Consider the following 18,702-nt stretch of genomic DNA (forward strand, 5'->3'; position numbering starts at 1 on the left):
CTCCTCTGATTCTGGCAGGTGTGGGAATTGTGGGATGAGTTTTATTATTTTAGGGAATAATTTTTGTCTAATTCCAGTTTTTCTCACACTGCAGCTGAAAGTGCACCTTGGTCTCTGCTTCTCCCTGCTGGCATTGGGAGCACAACCTATCCTCTCTGGACAGGCAGGTCTGCCTGTGTCCAGTGTCTATGACCAGGCTGTGGTCACTGAGCCTGTCCTCTCTGGACAGGCAGGTCTGCCTGTGTCCAGTGTCTATGACCAGGCTGTGGTCACTGAGCCTGTCCTCTCTGGACAGGCAGGTCTGCCTGTGTCCAGTTTCTGTGGCCAGGCTGTGGTCACTGAGCCTCTTCTCTGGACAGTCAGGTCTGCCTGTGTCCAGTGTCTATGACCAGGCTGTGGTCACTGAGCCTGTCCTCTCTGGACAGCTAGGTCTGCCTGTGTCCTGTGTCCAAGGCCTGGCTGTGGTCACTGAGCCTGTACTTCTTCTGGTCAGATATTCAGCTAGAGTGTATTTTCTGTTTAGGATTCTGTAGCATTCCAGCTTATGTTGTATGTATGTTGTGAGATATTGCTGTTTGATCTGTGCTGTGATGTGCTTGAATCTGAGTTGTGGTGCTCTAGCAGTGCTGTCCTGAGGCTGGCTGGTGTCGGTGTGGCTTGAGTCAGTGAGCCTCAGGACCAGCTGGCTCAGGGGGCTCTGTTTTGGGCTCAGCTCTTGGCTCAGCAGGGTGGTAGCAGTTTTGGGTCACTGCTTTTTAGATGTATCCAGTAGTATACTGCTGTTTTCCGTATGTTGATCAGCAGTGGGTGGTCTTTCATGGTGCTGCAGTACACAGATCATCTGTTCCTTCACATTTCCAGACATCAGGAAATGTTTTCAGCCAGTCAGAGGCAATTGATGATGGAGCAGATCCTGTGTAGGCCTATTACTCAGGCTGTGTCTCACATAGCGCCAAGTTTCATAGGTGCACATAATTACATAATGGCTGAAGGGTTTTATTGAATGTAGCATCACGTGATTTATTTATTATGTGAAGGAACAAGTAATAGGTTTATTCCATGCTGAAAAAAGAAGAAAGAAAACACAACAAAATGTTGTGTTTTCTTTCTTCTTTTTTCAGCATGGAAGAAAGCTATTACTTGTTCCTTTGCAGCCTACGCATGCTGACGCAGCTACCCACCTGAACTATTTATTATGTGTTTATTCATGTAAATGTACGGGCTGTACTTTCTGGTCAAAGTGGTTGCTGTTCTGCTGAGGATTCAGGAGGTGCCTGTTTCACATTCCGAGATAATCAGAATAAGTCACAGAGGATCTGAACTAGTCACGGATCACAAATATCCAGGCATCTGGCCAGATACAGCTCTAACTTGCAAAATTCGTATTCAGAAATTAGCACCTAAGTCAAATCCAGACATGGTTTCTTTCATCCAAACAGACTGTGTTTTCCACAATGACACAGGCTTTCTCTAGCTCAGATTTCTGTTCCCTGGCTTTTCCTGTGGCATGGCCTCTAGTGTCGTCTTCCACTCTGTCCTGAAAATGATCACTGACACCACTTCACAGTCTTCTTGTGACCTTTCCTCTTGGACTGACAGGCCCTCTGCTGACTGGACAAAGGCTCTGCTGCTGTCACTTAATTTACTCATCTTGCTCCTGTCTCCACCATCTGCAGAGTGATAAAACTGTCCACAGTCTCCTCAATCTGTAGAGTGAAGAAACTGTCCACAGTCTCCTCAAGCTGTAGAGTGAAGAAACTGTCCACAGTCTCTACAATCTGTACAGTGAAGAAACTGTCCACAGTCTCCTCAATCTGTACAGTGAAGAAACTGTCCACAGTCTCTACAATCTGTACAGTGCAGAAACTGTCCAGTCTCCTCAATCTGTACAGTGAAGAAACTGTCCACAGTCTCGCAAGTAAACCATTGAACCGCAGTAACATAAACAAACGCAGCAGCAGGTGGCGCTACTAAATCAACAGTCACGTGGTTTCTGTACTGTAACTGAAAACCACACCTGGAACAAACAAACTACAGAACTAGATACATACATAAATGACTTTGTAACCTTTCTTATTCGCGTTGAAAATGGCGTATATATTTATGAAACCTTATATTGCCGTGTGGCTGGCTGGCCGGCCGGCCACAACAACATGCAGTTAAAAGAGGATGCGCAGTCGGGCAACACTGTCACATGATCGGGGACCCGCGGCGTTTTACTGTCTGGCTTCAGTGGGTCAAAAGAGTGATTCCGGTTTTGCAAAAACAGGATTGCAATGTTGAGCATGGTGAGTAACGATTCACGGAACGTTTCTTTTTACGTTGAGTTTCCACACAGAGTCTATTCCCTTTGCACCGAAGTCCCGAGGCCTGCTGGCAGACTCTTAATCACACAGAGGCTGTGGGAAGAGCGACATTTGGAAATATTTTATATCTTGTGTAATGACCCGTGTGTAGCTCCGACATGGGGACGCCGGGATTTCGGTGGTTTAACATTGGTTACTAGGAGTATTTCGTGCTGCTAATGTGTGTGCTCTTGACATTTCGCCTGTAGACTTTTCTGAGGCAGTATTGCAACACTAACGGACTTGTGCAGTGACACATTATAGTTATTTTGGCTGGCATTAATAAAATTAATTTACACTATACATATACACTTAACCTCTTTTGCAGCTCTTGTTACTGTGATACTGCAGTTGTCTTCTATCTCTGAGGACACTGACACGTCTGTCCCTGTAGCTCCAGAGTGCTGTACTGAGCACACTGACACGTCTGTCCCTGTAGCTCCAGAGTGCTGTACTGAGCACACTGACACGTCTGCCCCTGTAGCTCCACAGTGCTACAGAGAGATGCTTGTCTCTGTTACCCTTCAATAATAGTGCAGACTGTATACAGTGACTTCTCGGAGCAACAGGCCTACATAAATACAATCCTGTGTTGATCTGTCTCCTTCTCTTCCTGCTCCTTGCAGAGATTATTACACGGCGGAGTGTCATTGCTGAGGGGCTGTCGGTCGATGCATCACAGCGCCCCCTGCAGGAGCCCCCTCATCCCCATTGTGGTGGAGCAGACGGTAAGCAGGGATCACAGGAGGGAGGGGTTCAGTAGACAGGACTATTCTGGGGCCTTAGCACACAGCCCCGGGGAGAGAAACAAGGAACATCAGGCTGGTGTTGTCCTGTGAAGGTGTAACATTCCAGGTCTCCGTCTCTCTCTGTCCTGGGTCAGGGCCGAGGGGAGCGTGCGTACGATATCTACTCACGGCTGTTGAGAGAGAGGATCATCTGCGTGATGGGGCCGGTCAGTCAGTCTCCTCCCTGCGTTTGTCTGTGACTCTCTCGCTGTCTGTCTGTCCCTCTGCGATATGCTCTCTGCCTCTCTGCCCACCTCACTTTATAACCCCAGAGCTATTATTATTATTGTCATATCTTCTCAGTTTATGACCATGTGACTGTATTGTATTGCCTCTGCTGCTCTCTTCTCTCTCGCTGTTGTCTTATTTTACTGATTTGTCTGGTCTGTCACTGAGCCCATCTGTTAACCCCTCCTTCTCTTATCACTCTGTTAATGCCCCCTCTCTCCTCACATCTCATCCTACGCCTCTCTCTCCTCTCTTCCCTCAGATCGATGACTCTGTGGCCAGCCTGGTGATCGCTCAGCTGCTGTTCCTCCAGTCAGAAGGCAACAACAAGCCCATCCACATGTACATCAACAGCCCCGGTGAGCGGCCGAGCTTGTCGAGAGTGTGTGTGTCCTGGAGAGGCAGGACAGACCGGAGCAGTCAGAGGAAAGGAACGGTTTGTGGTGGAAGATGCACGGAGGGAGAGAGAGAGAGGAGCTGCTGTATTTGGGTGCCAGTGTGGTTCATAGGGTTCTGCTGTGGTACCATCGATACAGCCTGTAACTGTAGTGCATTCTCCGGCCCGCAGGGGGCGTGGTTACAGCCGGGCTGGCCATCTACGACACCATGCAGTACATCCTGAACCCCATCTCCACCTGGTGTGTGGGCCAGGCCGCCAGCATGGGCTCCCTGCTCCTGGCAGCAGGAACCAGCGGCATGAGGCACTCGCTGCCCAACGCCAGGATCATGGTGCACCAGCCATCGGGGGGCGCCAGGGTGAGAGCGGGCAGATGGGGGAGAGAGAAGAGGGTGTGCTGTGCTGCTATATTGAGTTGAAATGTGTGCTGTGCGCAGTGTGTTGTGTACAGTGTATGTAGTGTGCTGTACGGTGTGTATGTGGTGTGAGCAGTGTGCGTGCTGTACGGTGCGTGCGTGTGTGTTGTGTACAGTGTATGTAGTGTGCTGTACAGTGTGTATATGGTGTGAGCAGTGTGTGTGCTGTTTGGTGCGTGCTCTGTGTGTGTGTGTGTGTGTGTGTGTGTGTGTGTGTGTGTGTGTACTGTGATGTTGAGCTGAAATGTGTTGTCCCTCACTGTCCATGCAGGGTCAGGCCACAGACATCGCCATCCAGGCAGAGGAGATCCTGAAGCTGAAGAGACAGATAAACACCATCTACAGCAAACACACGGGCCAGGCTCTGGACATCATAGGTATCCGCACAGGGAGAGGGACAGAGGGAGGGGTGACGGGTTTACGTGCGAAGTGGGTGAAAGGGGGAGAGTGTGTGTCCAGCAGTGTTTCACTGTCCTCTATCTCTCCCTCACACAGAGAGTGTGATGGAGCGGGACAGGTACATGAGTCCCATGGAGGCCCAGGATTTCGGCATCATCGACAGGGTCCTGGTGCACCCCCCCCAGGCCGGGGAGGACGAGCCCGCAGTGCTGCAGAAGGAGCCCACCCCGAGCAGTGCCCCCTGCACCCCACCCGAGCCCTCCTCGAACCCCCAGCCCGCCCAGGGGACCCCCGCCTCGTCTGCCAAGCCTGAGCCCTGACGCCCCGCTGCACAGCTCCCGCAGTCGCACTGTCAGAGCCCCCCTGCGGGGGGCGCTCTCACACTGAGGAGGCGGGCCTGTTCCCCCCAGCACCTGCAGACTGTGCTGGCGCTGGCGGTGTGGCACAGAGCAGAGAGAGCCCCTCCAGTCTCTTCCTGCACAGGCAGTGAGCCACTGTGGGCAAGACTGGCAGCACAGCACCCTGCAGCAGAACCCACCCGCTCCTCTATGAACCTGGACCCGCACCCGGACTCATTTTCCCTGTCCGCTGCTGTTGGACCCTGCTGTCAGAGCGCTCTCGTGCCCCACTGACCTGTCTCCCCTGTTCGGTCACTTTTTTAAAAATTAAAAATGTACCAAATCGTTTCTTGATGAAAGCTGGTGAATATACTTTCTTACCTGCAGCGCTGTAGTCAGTCTGTTCGATATTCAATAAACTAGGTGTGACAGAACAGTTCAGCTGCAAGGCGTCTCTGTATGTGAGGGGGTGCGGGACCTGACCTAAGCAGCTCGTGGGGCAGCGCAGGCTGTGTGGACACCAGCCAGCCACTTCTCATTGGTCCACAGGGAGGAACCTGGGGAGGTTCTTATTGGACCAGCCCGGTAAGCCTAGGAGGGACCGTTCCTATTGGATACCTCCGTGCATCGACGGTTTATTCTGATTGGACGGCTGGAAAGACGGACAGGCACCCGCCAGCCAATCGGCACGCCTGTCTGCCTTCCAGCTCCAGCGCGTTTCGCTGTGGGTTCAGGTGAATGGAAAGCGGCTCCCAGGTGTGTCAGCAGCGGCTCATTATCTCGCCCAGTGAAGGAGAAGTGATTGAAAAGCGGCGCAGCAGCCGGGTGCCCCGGCATCTCTCCAATTCGAAACTCTCTGCGTGTTGTTCAAGGCGGTGAGTTTGAGTTCCACCAGAGCTCAGCGGGCGGTAATCGGTGTTCTTGTGAAAAGAAAATCACCCCGAACAACACTAGGCGTGTTTGAAGTTTAGTGAACAGGAGCAGTTACGTTCCGGGTGCAGGTTTTCCAGTAGCTGGGAGACCGAGATTGTGTCCCAGGTGTAGAGGCGTGTCTCTGCCAGGAAGCCCGTGCAGTATGCGAGTCCAGGCTGCAAGCGCTCCGTCTTGTCTGTTTTAAATGATTTGTTTTCCCCGTGTTTCTTTGCACTGGGCCGTCCTCACGCGGAGTCCGGCTGCGCTGATTCCCGTGGTAGTGTATTTCCACGCTTTTAGAGATCTTCTCCTCGAGACGAATTTTCTGATAACCCCCCCTCCCCTCCCTTCAGTTACCCCAGAGAAACACGTCCCGGAGTCCCGCTGCAGCCGGACACCGGGGAGAATCTGTGCTCGACCCGGGCGGGACAGGAGAGAAACTCCGAACAGCGAAGAATTGTCTGGATGTCTGTGGCACTCGGGCGTGTGGTTTTGTTCTCAGTCGTAAAAGGTCAGCTCGCAGTGACCTTTGTTACTGCTGTGTTATTAGGAGTCCCTGTCCCTAGTGCATCACAGTGTGACCTCAGCCGCCGCGGATATTGCGCTTGAACTGAGGATACTGCAGGGAAGATGGCGGAGAGACTGTGGCAGACGGACTCGGACACCAGCCTGCAGGACTCTCCAGGTAACAGCCCGGCCCGCTTCTCCGCCGAGAGTGTCCGCCGCTGTCTCTCACCCCCTGTGTCCCTTCTCTCACTCCAGCCCTCCGGCACACCTTCCGCATCTCGCCTCCCCGCACCCCGCCGAGGGGCGACGGACTCCACAGCGCCCCCACCTGGACACAGCGAGACCAGCAGCACCTGGAGCTCTTCATCAACGTCAGTGCAGGGCTTGGTCCCGGTGTGACTCTGCGGGGTCTCGGTTTGGCTAGATCAGTGTTCCTCCCCCCCGACCTGGGTCTTTTACAGCCTTCATAATAATTCCTTACACTTATATAGTGCTTTTCTGGACACTCCACTCAAAGCGTCTTACAGGTAATGGGGACTCCCCTCCACCACCAGTCCACTCACCACACACCAGCTGCAGTATTAGTGAGGAGGACAACAGAGTAATGAAGCCAGTTCAGAGATGGGGATTATAAGAAGGCAATTATTGGTAAAGACTGGGCATGAATTTGACCAGGACATCAGGGAAACACCCCTACTCTTTTTGAGAAACACCCTGGGATTTTTAATGACCACAGAGAGTCAGGACCTCAATTTTACGTCTAATTTGGGGGACGGTGCCCTTTTAAATTATAGTGTCCCCGTCATTATAGAGGGGCATTAGGACTCACACAGACCACAGGGTGAGCGCCCCCTGCTGGCCCCACTAAAACCACTTCCAGCAGCAACCTTGGTTTTTCCCAGGAGGTCTCCCATCCAGGTTCTGACCAGGCTCACACCTGCTGAGCTTCAGTTGTGAATTGCAGGATGATATAGCTGCTGGCTATAATTCTTAATTGCAGGCTGACTGACTTTAATGTCCTGCTGGGGGCAGACATGTAGAGTTGCTGTTGATGCTGGGGGGGGTGAGAGACCTCTCCCCTGCGCCCAAGGAGTCACTCCAGCAGGGAGAGCTCTCTGTGGGCGCTGCGGAGCTGGGAATCGGGGTGCACGGGCAGCATGGGGGGGGGGTCTGGCGCCCTGAGGAGGTTTTTTCCCTGGATCTGGTCTGAGCACAGAGGCAAGTCAGGTGAGGAAATCACATCAGACACCCTGGGGTGACAGGGCAGACGCGAGGTCCCCCAGGTCCTGAGTGTGGAACCCATGGTACAGACTCCCACTCCGCTGCTGTCGTTCTCCAAAACGCTCGGCGTCGGCAAGCTGCTGTCCTGTGTCCGGCAGGAGGCAGCGGCACTGGGGCTGCCCTCGGTGAGCACAGAGGACGCTGGGAGAGGGCGCCCCCCTGTGGCCGCGCTGCTGAACTGCGCCCGGTCGCTCATCGCGCTGCACCTGCAGAACCGGGAGAGACTGAGGGAGGCCGAGAGGGAGCGCGGGGAGAGTGGCCAGCTGAGGGCCAGGCTGCACACACTGAAGGTGAGCACGGGTCCGAGTGAGGCCTGCAGCAGGGCGAGGAGCCGCTTCAGCACCACTCAGACCCCTCCCCTGACCCCCCACCAGGAGAAGCTGCAGCAGAGAGAGCTTCACCTCGCGGCCTTGCAGGACAGAGTGAGGAGCCTGCAGGAGCAGAACGCCGCCCTGCAGCGCTCCCTGAGGAGCGACAGAGAGCAGGTGAGCGAGCCGAGGGTCCAGCGGAGGCGCAGGAGCGACGGAACGGGGCGCTCATGGGGTCTCCCTCTCCCACCCCGCCGCGCAGACCGTGGGGCTGCAGTACCGGTGCTCCCAGCAGGCGGCCGAGCTCAGGGGCAGCGAGCAGAGGGCCGCCCGGCTGAAGGACCGGCTGGCCCAGCTGGTGGACAGGCCGCGGGACCGCAGGGCCGGTGAGGACGCTCTGGGTGACCGGCGCTCGGAGAGCCGGGCAGGAGGCCGTCCTCTCCCTGACTCCCCGCCTCTCCTGTCCAGGCATTGAGATCCTGAACCTCCTGCCCCGGCCGGACGGGAAGAGGGCCCCGGGCCGCGTGGGGAGGGGCGACGGCCGGTGAGTGTCCTGGGCCGGGGGGCTCAGCGCTGGGTAAGGTTCAGCACCGCTGGGGTGGGGAGGGCCTGTGGGAAACCAGGCTGCTGCTGGAAGTGCTGCTGGTGGACCAGTAGGTGGCGCTCTTCCCTCTAGGCCTGTTATCCTGTGTGCTCTGTCATCTAGCAGGGGGTGGGGTCATGCCGTGTGCTGTCTCACTTGTCCAGCGGGGGGGGGGGGGGGGGGGTGTCCAGTCATGCCCTCTGATGTCACTTGTCCAGCAGGGGCGGGGAGGAGGTGCTGCGTCAGCTGCTGGAGAGGCGGGAAGCAGAACTGCAGGAGGCGGAGTCTCGGCGTCAAAGCCTCTCCTCTCTGCTGCACCTGCTTAGCCATGACATGGCCACTGCACTGGGGGACGGGGTGAGCGAGGGGGGATGGTGAGGGAGGGAGGAGGACACGGGCACGCACCCCCCATCTTTGACCCCAGTGCTCAGCCTGTCCGTCTCCCAGGCTGTCCTTGACTGCGCAGAGGCAGAGGGGGCGGCGCCGTGCTGGGAGCAGCTGAGCCAATCGGAAGCGGCGCTGGGAGATCATGTGACAGGGGGTGTGGTGCAGGTGTGGAGCTGCCTGAAGGGGAGGCTGGAGGAGCTGTCCGTCCACGGTAACGACCCGCACAGGGTCCCGTCATATCGTGTGGCATCGGACAGCATGCTCTAAGTCCATCCGTCTGTCCGCAGGTCCCTCCTCGGCTGCTGCGGGGACAGACCAGGAGAAGCAGCTGGCTCAGCTGGAGGCAGAGCTGGAGCAAAGTCACCAGCTGATCCGGCTGCAGCAACAGCTGCTACAGGTCGGCAGCTGACCGTGCTGTTCCTGCCCTTCGCAGTTGTGTTGTCTGAAGGCCGTCTGTTACTCTGCGTGCTCTCGTTCCCACCCAGGACAGCGTGTCCCCTGTGCTCCCGCCCTCCCTCACAGACTCCTATTTCCTGGAGGAGTGGGAGCGGCTCCAGGCCGGGTGGGCGGAACTGGATTCTCAGAGGCATAGGTTTCAGAGGGAGAGGCGGAGCTTCACTGAGGCTGCCATCCGATTGGGCCATGAGGTAAGGGGGGGGGGGAGCGTCATGGGGGAGGCGGCACCTGTCTCAGCACTCGGTACAGTTTGCCTTCCCGAGTCCTCTGTCTGTCCTGTCTCCGTTGTCAAACATGTCTCTCAGCTGATCCCTACTGTTCTCGTGCTGTCTCTGTCTTCATACCCGTCTCTCAGCTGAATCGACTGTCCTCATGCTGTCCCTATCCCTGTCTTTGCAGCGGCGTCAGTTTGAACAGCAGAGGGCGTCTCTCCTGCAGCAGCAGTTCCTCAGCTTGTCGCCCCTCCTAGACCCACAGGAGCCTCTCACCAGCAGGAAAGAGCCCAGCCCTCTCAGTGAGTGTCTGCCTCTGTGGGGCTCGGGGTGCGACTGTGGGCTCACGGCGCGACTCTCTTCCAGGTCTCAGTCAAGTCACCCCCTCTCATTCCCGGCTGACGGCCGTCTCCACGCCTGGGTCGGGGGTCAAGGCGTGGGCCGGCCAGGGTGAGGTGGGCACCCCCAGCACGCCCGAGCTCTACCGCACTTTGAGGCTGCCTCTGCCACGCAGGTCAGCGCCGTGACCCATGTCGTGCTGACCAGTCTGGCCCTGCGGCTGGCCTGCGCCCTCACTCTCTCTCCACACGCAGGGCCAGCACCAGGAGCCCGGCAGCGGCCGAGCACTGGACCTGGGCAGGGCCCCGAGGGTCGTACCTGCCTTCGGAGCTGGACGTGTCCTTCTAGACGGAGAGGTGGACGCGGAGTGACCACCTCGCCCAGCCCAGTCCCAGCTGTCCAGAGGAATGGGAATACTACATATTGTTTTTGTTTTAATACTTCTAAAAATCGAATAAAGAGTTGACCTATAACCTCTGATGGCACTGACACCTTTAATGTCCTCAGCAGCTCTGTTCTGCAGTGTTCCTGCGTGCCAGCAGGGGGCAGTATGACAGCTCAGCCCTGTTCTCCAGTATCTCTACTTGTTTCCCTCTGACCTCCCATGGACTGCTGTTTATAAAGTCAGTAACATACAGGATTACATTTATACTCTTAGTTTTGCATATGTACTGCTGTAAAAATCACCTGGCCCACAGACACATCTCTGAGTCTCAGGGCATTTCTGCCATTTTTGCTCATTAGAATATTAATGACTGAAAACACTTGTACTTTTTTCATTTTCCTTGAATTGTATTAGGATTGGAAAATGTATCTGAAGATCTGGAATAAAAATATTACATTTAAATACACATTTAATTTTCTGAACAGGTATATACTGAAGGATCTCCCTACAGTGAAGCACCTTGTTCTTTGCTAAAGCAGATAGCACAGCTGCTCACTCACTGAGAACTGGAAAGCAAGACCATGCAGCTTGCCAGATTTAACATGCATAAAGGGAAAAATGCAGCTAAATCATTTTTGAGCCCTTCTGCTATTTTTTTTAAAGTCACTATAGAAGAACGATAGCAGTAAAGGTTCAGTAAACCCAGCACTGTGGTCTCTTGCCCTGATACATACTGCACAGTCAGATATACAGAAAGTCTAGAAGCAGAGCAGTGATTTCACCCAAGTCCATATATACACCTACTATGCAAGACGCCAGTACAACACCAGTAAAACCCATCATCTTTAAAACACTGTTACAAAATAAAAGACTGTTCCGTCTGAGGGCTGGTCTCTCCAGCCTGAAGACTGACAGGTGCTGAAGAGCTGGTCACCAGCCAGGTGGGAACCTCTCTTGGAAAGGCTGAGGGGGAGTGGGGGCGAAAGGCTGGCTTCAGTCCTCCTTCTTCGGGGCAGTCAGCCTGTCTGCATGGCGTGCAAAGGTCTCAGCCACTAGCAGGGGGAACACTAGAGTTGCATCAGCATAGACCTGCAGCGTAACACAGCGAAAAGCACATTGTCACGGTAACGCCAGCGGACCAGGTGTCGAACTGTATTACTACAGTGCAGAACCAGTCTGATACATGCACGTCAGAAGAGCAGCAGCTGACGGACAGCACCACGGTCTCTGTACCTTAACCGGCTTGGCGTCCAGACGGATTTTGCCCCAGGACACGGCCTCATCTGGCCGGGCGCCCGAGTCCGAGCCATCAAACTCCTGACCGGTGTTCACAAACACTGAGAAATCAGCACCGTTCCTCTGGAGAGAGAGAGGGGTGCAGGTCATGGGGACACGCCACAGACACTACAATACTAGAACATCACCCACAGGCACTGTGTGAGTGTAACCAAGAGGTGAGCACTGTGTGTGCAGGGGTGCAGATGTGTGCGTGTTACAATGAGCTTGGCACTGTGTGTATAGGGGTGTTACCATGAGGTTGGCACTGAGGGGTGCAGGGGTGTGTTTTACCATGAGTTTGGTACTGTGTGTGTGTTACCATGAGGTTGGTACTGTGTGTATGTAGATGTCTGTATTACCATGAGGTTGGCACTGTGTGTGTGGGGGTGCAGATGTGTGTCTGTTAACATGAAGTTGGCACTGTGTGTGCAGGGGTGCAGATGTGTGTGTGTTACCATGAAGTTGGCACTGAGAGGTGTAGGTGTGTGTGTTACCATGAGGTTGGCACTGTGTGTGTGTAGGGGTGCAGATGTGTGTGTTACCATGAGGTTGGCACTAAGGGGTGTAGGGGTGTGTGTTACCATGAGGTTGGCATTGGCGATGTGGTGCTTGACTAGGCCTCCTCCCAGGATGATCATCCCTGTGCGTTTGGCAAACACTGACAGACTGTTCAGCCTCCGGATATCTGTAGACAACACAAATGGAGCATCAGGACAAGCTGGAGTGAGAGAGACAAAGACCCACAGCAGGACACAGACATTCAGGGATGGACAGACCCTCCACGATGTCCAGCACCAGCCCCGGATTCTTGTAGGAGTGGAAGTAGATCATGTCCCCCAGGGAGCCGTCTGTGAGGGCCGGGCTGAACACCGGAATATTATTCTGGAAGACAGAGGGAAATATGTCCAGCCGAGATCCGAGAGAAGGTGCATCAGGTGTGACAGGCAGTCAGGGCTGGTCAAGTATCAGTCAGGTATCAGGTGTCGGGCACTTAGACATCAGAGTCGGTCCGTTAGGTATCAGGGTTAGTCGGGTGTTGAGATCAGTGTAGTCAGGTATCAATCGGTCAGATATCAGGGTCAGTCAGGTATCGGGGACGGGCTGTGGGGTATCAGGGAAGGGCAGTCGGGTATTGGGGTCAGTCAGGTATCAGTGGGGTGGGTCAGTCGGGTATCTGCATTAGGGTAAGGTTTAGGGTTGGGGTCACTCACCTTGTAGGCCCAGTAATAAACAGAGTCAGGGTTGTTGATCTCCTTGCCAAGTCGATGTATCATCTTGGAGGGGGTCCAGTGTGTGCCCTGGGACACAGAGGGAGTCAAGGGAAGGCGAGTGAGAAAGAGACACAGGGAGACCTCAGGCCCTGAGGTGCAGCTCTGGCGGGGAGAGGAGGGGACAGCGGACGGGTGAGAGAGGAACACAGCAGCGCACTGCAGCCCCAACCTCGGTCTTCTGCTCCAGCACCATCTGGTCCAGAATGGGCATCAGCCAGTCCTCAAAGCGACAGTAGTTCTCGTTGGGCACCAGCAGGTTCCCGATCCTGGACAGCAGGGCAGATGGACAGAGAAAGGCAGGGTGGGTCCGTTAGCTCTTCTGCCCAATCTCGACACGGCTGCACAGGACACAAGGTCAGAGTGTGCGGGCAAACAGTACAGACCGGTTGATGCCCCTCTCCCTCAGCTCTCTGCCCGGCAGGCTGAACTCCCCCAGGAAGGTCGGAGCAAGACACTTGATCAGGTCCTCCTCCACGCCGCCTGCTGTGGTCACTATCACATCCACCTGAGGGGGGGAGAGAGAGAGCTGTACACACACACACCTACCCTGAGAGCCCACACTGCACTCAGAGAGCTGAACACACACCTACCCTGAGAACCAACACTACATTCAGAGCTGAACACACACACACCCTGAGAGCCAACACTGCACTCAGAGAGCTGAACACACACACACACCCTGAGAGCCAAAACTACACTCAGAGAGGCTGTACCATGCCGTGCTCAGCCAGGTAGCGAATGGACTCTCTAACGCCGGAACTGATGAGGTTGGAGGTATACCCCAGGAAGATTGTGCAGCCCGTTTGCGGCCGCTGAGAAAATTCGAGGCTCAGGGTGCTCTCCTTGGACTCCTCCAGAGGCTCCAGCCTCTTCTCGATCTGAGGGAGAGAGCAGAGTGCTGTTAACACCATCCAGCTGTGTGACGGCCTGACTCAGTGGCACACTGCCTGCAGTTGTCTCACCATGTTGTTGACCTCCAACACGGCCTGGGCAAAGCTGGTGGCCTGGAAACCTGTGTGGAGATAGGACTGCAGCAGCCCTCTGTGGTCAACCCCCTGGTTGAACTCATAACCTTTAACCTTGGGCGTCCCCTCAGGAAGGGCGGAGCTCTCCTTGAGCACCGCCTCCAGGGCCAGGGAGGGGGGACTTTGCGCCATCCCTCAGCCAATCACAGCTCAGCACAACAATGACAGACAGCGGCAGATCTGGAAGAGAAGAATACCTTTTTTTTTATTACCGGTATAAAGAGTTTACAAATAGAGGTGAAGAAACAGACGAAAGACAAAAAACACAAACAGAACCAAATAATTAACTGCCAGGGGTAATGAGGTAATTTTTCATTAGTACTCTCTAAATGTAAGCATGAGCAGGATGCTTTGAGAGAAACACCTTTCATAACGATCAATAATCACAGTTCCCTGACCCCGGTTCTTCAATAAGGCTTCCTGTATTTTTCTATTGTAGTTTTGCTCAATTCATCGGCATCACTTATTAACAGTCCATTGACCCCGAAGAACAATAGAGAAAAATTAACAGCGAATATAATGACTTAATTGGACAAAACAAGCTTTAGCAAATGTAAATTCTACCTGTAAACGGCACATAATAACCAGGTTTTTTTTTAAAATGCTATTAGTTAATACCGGCTCCTGATGTGATAAACGTGAATGAAGAGAACCGTGAACGACCCTCTGACGGTACTGCAGTACATCCCAGGTCCAGCTCACAGGGCAGCAGGGAGGGTGAAATCATGAAAACTGCTTTGTAATTTTATAGTAACCAGATATTTGCATGAACTGAAAAACACACCTGGCAGGCTTGTCCTCCTCGAGTTCGGATCCCGGACTGTCGTTTTATTCTCTCCTCTAAGGACCAGGTTCGGTTTCGCTGGTTCTAACAGTTAACTCACGTCGCAGTGTGGGACGCCGCCATGTTGTTGACGCACCTACCAACAACTACGGAAAGCCTGAAGGGACAAACCGGCCGTCCCAGCAGTGAAGCTCGTTGCAACTTTTGTTCTTGCCTCCCGCCACCGAACGAGCATAGTTTGAAGAGTAATTAGTCTCTAGTTTGCAATTAAGGGTAGAGAGAAATGAAGCAGCTGTAAAGTGTGTCATAAATCTTCTTATCAAACATTCTAGATCAAGTGAAGGAGACCAGGCAGTCAAGGAGAAAGACAGACAGGTAGTGAGACAGATGGACTGAGGCTGACAGACAGGCAATTAGGGACAAATATTCAAGGAGACAGAAAGATCAGGGAGGCAGGCAATGAGACAGACAAGCAGTCAGAGAGATGGATAGAGACAGGCATGCAGTCAGAGAGACAGACTGATATAAACAGACAGTGGGTCAGAGAGACAGACAGGCAGTCAGACAGACAGACAGACTGACAGAGACAGACAGGCAGTCAGAGAGACAGTGTGTTCAGGAGCAGCCAGGGGAACCACAGTGTGACACACTGAGGCTCAGAGGACTGTGAAGGTCATATGAAGGGGAAGAGGGCACACTGCAGGCTCACTGTGGGCTCATTACAAATTTACAGTGCCAGGGTCGCTGGTGTGACATTTTGTGCTCTGCCAGGGCTCCTTTCAACTCTTCACACTTCACAGGGGCTTTGAAGTCGCTGAGCCTGGGCCCTGCAGGCTTGTGAGGGGGGAATCAGGGATCAGAGACAGAGGGAGACAGGCAACCCCAGCAGACCCTCACAGTCCATATATATACAGACCTCCGTCTGCATCTCCAAGAGCAGGCAGTTCCTCTCCCTCTCCTCCTTCCTATCCTCTCTCTGTCCTCTGTATCTCTCTCCACCAGAGCAGACAGCCCCTCTCTGTCCTCTGTCTCTCTGTCAGAGGGCTCTACCTGTCCTACCCGTGAATGAACCTGGATCTGTGAGACCTTGTGGAGAATCTTCTGAGCCATACAAGTTCACCCTTCGTCATCTTCACTGTCAGGCAAGTGAATCACATTTCTCTCATAGCCAGGAGGCAGTGTGCCCATGTGTGCAATCCTGTAAAGTACAGTGTGTGGAGGCGGTGTGCCAGTGTGTTCAGTCTTGTAAAGTTCAGTGTGTGGAGGCGGTGTACCAGTGTGTTCAGTCTTGTAAAGTTCAATGTGTGGTGATGGTGTGCAGTCCTGTACTGTGCATTGTGGTCAGTCCTGTGCTGTTCAGTGTGCAGTCCTGCGCTGTGCGGTGTGCTCAGTCCTGTCCTATGTGGTGTGTTCAGTCCTGCGTTGTGTGCTCAGTCCTGCGCTGTGTAGTGTGCTCAGTCCTGTCCTATGTGGTGTGTTCAGTCCTGCGTTGTGTGCTCAGTCCTGCACTGTGCAGTGTGCTCAGTCCTGTCCTATGTGGTGTGTTCAGTCCTGCGTTGTGTGCTCAGTCCTGCACTGTGCAGTGTGCTCAGTCCTGCACTGTGCAGTGTGCGCCCGCAGTTGCCTGTGTGCTGACAGCCGCGTGTCCCTGCAGGGGGATGTTGGAGATGCCAGGGAAGTTCTGCAGCAGCAGTGTGGCTCAGGCTCGCCGGGCTGTGGACCAGCTTCGACTGGAGGCCAGTGTGGACAGGATCAAGGTGCGTCTTCGCTCGGATCGAGACCGTGAGCCCAGCGCCCCGCCCCAGCAGGACTGTTCCTGTTCTCGCCGCAGGCAAAAAGCCTTTTCTCCATTCGCCACTGGCGCTGTGTCTGACTGGATCAGTTCAATTGAATTATTCTTTATTGCCACACAGCAGTAGGTACTGTAGGTCGGTCTCTATTCAGGCCAAAAAAGCCCATGGGGAATGGGGGGCAAGGGGCACCATTGTTCCTCGACCAGCCAACACTGGAGGTGGAGGTGATGAGGTCAGCATCACCCTCTGGCCAGCCTATTACCCCCAGAAGGAAAACCCCTGGTACTCATTTGGAAAGCAGGCTGAGTGGACCTGGGAGCCTTCTGGAAGGAATTAGAGCAAGCTACTGTACGTTGCCTGCCCCTGCCTGGGATTGAACCCAGGACCTTCCAGCCAGGAGCCAGACACCCTTGCCGTCTGCGCTACCACGGCCCCTGTGCCACACAGCAGTAGCTGGCAGAATTTGAGCATGAAGTGGGACATGTATATATCTCACTTATCCAACATCAAAGTATCACCACTTAAGCACATTGTGAGAGCTGTTGATGGGGTCTGTTAATTTAGCCTCAAACAAAAGTTACACTAAGGTGCCATAAAGCTGACTTGCTTTAGCAGCCCCAGTGGCTTAACGCTACATAATAAAAGACAGGAACAACACCCACAAACAGGATCAACCAGACCAATGTCTGCTGCATATTAAAGGACAGAACCTAGAGCAAGACAAGAAGTAATTACATATCAAAGAACAGGACAAGCACTCAGATTGTGAAACATACTTTCTTCTGACTGTATATAAGAGCTGGGAAACCCTTGCAGTTTGTCTGTTCTGCGGGGCAGACCCAACGCACGTTGGTGTCATTATTGAGCTCAATAAAACTGAATCTGCACAAGACTGTGTCCTGCTCCTCCGATGAAGAATTTCCCACAACAAGCAGACATACAACACGTACAATATATTTTTTTAAATGAATACGAATTGAAATGAAGAGACAATGAAAACACAATCACAATCGCACCTATGCAGAAACATTAACCTCACATTTGGCAACAGAATTCTAAGGGACTTGCTCACGGGAGGCTAGATAGCTGAAGGGGGAGAGCTCACCGATCGCCTGGCAGTGGGAAAGAGGCTGAGCTTGAAGTGCTTCTTGACAGGGCTTATTTCCAGTGTCTTCCTGAAGGGATCGACGCCTCTCGTTCCGAGAGACTGGGACCACCAGGAGTCCCTGACTTGCTTACTAAATTAGAGCGAGAGTCCAGGGTTAGTGCAACAGCAGAGTAAACGTTTGGGCAATTCTCTGTAAGTCTCTAGAGACTTAAGAAATGTATTCGGAAGGTTTTCCTCTTTCTGTTTTGATGTGCTGTTTGCGCTGTAACTTGGGGCTCATGACAGGAGTTTCCCTGGTGTCTGTGTTCAGATCTCCATAGCTGCCACCGAGCTGGTGCGCTTCTGCCAGGACCACAGCAAGAGCGACCCGCTGCTCACCGGCATCCCCACCTCTTCCAACCCCTTCAAGGACAAGAAGTCCTGCGTGCTGCTCTGAACGCCTCTCACACCCTGGCTCCAGAGCTCCACGCCACAGAACAAGCTGACAGCCAGCCCACAAAAACCTCCTCGACACTGCTAGAGAGCAAACAAGAAATTCACTTCCAGCTGTTTGCCTAAGAGAAGGCTGGCTGGTATATGACAGAGTTGATTCCTTGAATGAAAAAAAAAACGAGGTGAGAAACCATGCAGCACTTTCCCATGAGCAGAGACTGAACAGAGCAAAGGGCACTGGCACCATCAGTGTCCACCTGAGGGCATCAGTAATGTCCACCAGTGGGCGCTGGCGCTAACCATGTCCACCAGAGGGCGCTGGCACCAACAGTGTCCACCACCAGATAAAGCCTTCCATGGCACAACCTCGGCACACTTGCCTGTAGAGCTTCTCTGGTGTTTAACAGTAGCGCTGGCGCCCTCTAGCGCCCTCTGGTGTGCTCTGTCTGCTCTTGAGATGGTGTTCCTCAATGTCCCATGCAGATGTGACCACGCTTAATTGTTCTATAGGGCAGTGTTCAGCATGAAGCCATCTCGACAAACCAGCTCACTTCATAAGCACCATGTTTTCATAATGTATGTCCGCGGGTAAAGTATTTAAGTGAATTACACTGTTGACTGTGAAGTCAGGGCCATCAAACACTGAACCCTGTCCACCTGAATATTGCAGGAGAGCCTTGAGAAGGAAGGAAGGGGGGGTGACAGAGACACAAGATCACAAGATAAAAGA

General features: G+C 53.7%; 5 protein-coding genes across 9 annotated transcripts; 4 read left to right on the forward strand and 1 right to left on the reverse strand.

The window, feature by feature from the left end:
* Window positions 1–2,031: 2,031 nt before the first annotated feature.
* Window positions 2,032–5,347, forward strand: clpp (caseinolytic mitochondrial matrix peptidase proteolytic subunit). 5 transcript variants are annotated; one of them, XM_088933132.1, is made up of 7 exons: window positions 2,034–2,288; window positions 2,972–3,073; window positions 3,229–3,300; window positions 3,624–3,720; window positions 3,930–4,117; window positions 4,446–4,551; window positions 4,670–5,347. In XM_088933132.1, exons 1-7 carry the CDS (start codon window positions 2,277–2,279, stop codon window positions 4,891–4,893), a joined length of 801 nt encoding a protein of 266 aa, XP_088789258.1. In that variant the 5' UTR covers window positions 2,034–2,276; the 3' UTR covers window positions 4,894–5,347. The 5 variants fall into 5 exon arrangements, with proteins under 5 accessions (XP_088789262.1, XP_088789258.1, XP_088789260.1 ...); XM_088933134.1 differs by lacking the exon at window positions 2,034–2,288 and adding an exon at window positions 2,356–2,484; XM_088933135.1 differs by lacking the exon at window positions 2,034–2,288 and adding an exon at window positions 2,356–2,439.
* A 313-nt stretch (window positions 5,348–5,660) lies between these two features.
* Window positions 5,661–8,672, forward strand: LOC148820666 (uncharacterized). Its single transcript, XM_088932825.1, has 5 exons — window positions 5,661–5,786; window positions 6,374–6,508; window positions 6,586–6,701; window positions 7,710–7,901; window positions 7,986–8,672. Exons 2-5 carry the CDS (start codon window positions 6,454–6,456, stop codon window positions 8,307–8,309), a joined length of 687 nt encoding a protein of 228 aa, XP_088788951.1. The 5' UTR covers window positions 5,661–5,786; window positions 6,374–6,453; the 3' UTR covers window positions 8,310–8,672.
* An 11-nt stretch (window positions 8,673–8,683) lies between these two features.
* Window positions 8,684–10,366, forward strand: LOC148820667 (afadin- and alpha-actinin-binding protein). The gene is made up of 7 exons (XM_088932824.1): window positions 8,684–8,859; window positions 8,950–9,100; window positions 9,177–9,286; window positions 9,375–9,536; window positions 9,745–9,859; window positions 9,924–10,071; window positions 10,151–10,366. Exons 1-7 carry the CDS (start codon window positions 8,836–8,838, stop codon window positions 10,242–10,244), a joined length of 804 nt encoding a protein of 267 aa, XP_088788950.1. The 5' UTR covers window positions 8,684–8,835; the 3' UTR covers window positions 10,245–10,366.
* Window positions 10,367–10,732: 366 nt separating this feature from the next.
* Window positions 10,733–14,789, reverse strand: dhps (deoxyhypusine synthase). The gene is made up of 10 exons (XM_088932822.1): window positions 14,640–14,789; window positions 13,793–14,035; window positions 13,544–13,708; window positions 13,214–13,335; window positions 13,000–13,096; window positions 12,771–12,857; window positions 12,336–12,441; window positions 12,141–12,244; window positions 11,515–11,640; window positions 10,733–11,370 (listed from the first exon to the last, which is right to left on the reverse strand). The coding sequence occupies exons 2-10, from the start codon at window positions 13,985–13,987 to the stop codon at window positions 11,275–11,277; spliced, it is 1,098 nt and encodes a 365-aa protein (XP_088788948.1). The 5' UTR covers window positions 13,988–14,035; window positions 14,640–14,789; the 3' UTR covers window positions 10,733–11,274.
* Window positions 14,790–16,297: 1,508 nt separating this feature from the next.
* On the forward strand, window positions 16,298–17,976 carry LOC148820669 (guanine nucleotide-binding protein G(I)/G(S)/G(O) subunit gamma-12-like). Its single transcript, XM_088931837.1, has 2 exons — window positions 16,298–16,396; window positions 17,851–17,976. Exons 1-2 carry the CDS (start codon window positions 16,298–16,300, stop codon window positions 17,974–17,976), a joined length of 225 nt encoding a protein of 74 aa, XP_088787963.1.
* The last annotated feature ends 726 nt before the right edge of the window (window positions 17,977–18,702 follow it).

This window comes from Atractosteus spatula, chromosome 14 (genome assembly GCF_055471065.1).
Source record: "Atractosteus spatula isolate fAtrSpa1 chromosome 14, fAtrSpa1.hap1, whole genome shotgun sequence".
Lineage (NCBI taxonomy): Eukaryota > Metazoa > Chordata > Actinopteri > Semionotiformes > Lepisosteidae > Atractosteus > Atractosteus spatula.

Excerpts from the sequence above, each read along its gene's own strand:
- LOC148820666 (XM_088932825.1), top strand. The coding sequence starts at position 6,454 with ATGGCGGAGAGACTGTGGCAGACGGACTCGGACACCAGCCTGCAGGAC. Across the intron at positions 6,509-6,585 it reads CAGCCTGCAGGACTCTCCAG|CCCTCCGGCACACCTTCCGC; the intron begins GTAACAGCCCGG and ends CTCTCACTCCAG. Across the intron at positions 7,902-7,985 it reads CCAGGCTGCACACACTGAAG|GAGAAGCTGCAGCAGAGAGA; the intron begins GTGAGCACGGGT and ends ACCCCCCACCAG.
- LOC148820669 (XM_088931837.1), top strand. The coding sequence starts at position 16,298 with ATGTTGGAGATGCCAGGGAAGTTCTGCAGCAGCAGTGTGGCTCAGGCT. Across the intron at positions 16,397-17,850 it reads CCAGTGTGGACAGGATCAAG|ATCTCCATAGCTGCCACCGA; the intron begins GTGCGTCTTCGC and ends GTCTGTGTTCAG.
- LOC148820667 (XM_088932824.1), top strand. The coding sequence starts at position 8,836 with ATGGCCACTGCACTGGGGGACGGG. Across the intron at positions 9,287-9,374 it reads TGCAGCAACAGCTGCTACAG|GACAGCGTGTCCCCTGTGCT; the intron begins GTCGGCAGCTGA and ends GTTCCCACCCAG. Across the intron at positions 10,072-10,150 it reads AGGCTGCCTCTGCCACGCAG|GGCCAGCACCAGGAGCCCGG; the intron begins GTCAGCGCCGTG and ends CTCCACACGCAG.
- dhps (XM_088932822.1), bottom strand. The coding sequence starts at position 13,987 with ATGGCGCAAAGTCCCCCCTCCCTGGCCCTGGAGGCGGTGCTCAAGGAG. Across the intron at positions 13,336-13,543 it reads ACCTGGCTGAGCACGGCATG|GTGGATGTGATAGTGACCAC; the intron begins GTACAGCCTCTC and ends TCCCCCCCTCAG. Across the intron at positions 12,858-12,999 it reads TGCTGGAGCAGAAGACCGAG|GGCACACACTGGACCCCCTC; the intron begins GTTGGGGCTGCA and ends TCTGTGTCCCAG.
- clpp (XM_088933132.1), top strand. Across the intron at positions 3,074-3,228 it reads CCATTGTGGTGGAGCAGACG|GGCCGAGGGGAGCGTGCGTA; the intron begins GTAAGCAGGGAT and ends GTCCTGGGTCAG. Across the intron at positions 4,552-4,669 it reads CCAGGCTCTGGACATCATAG|AGAGTGTGATGGAGCGGGAC; the intron begins GTATCCGCACAG and ends TCCCTCACACAG.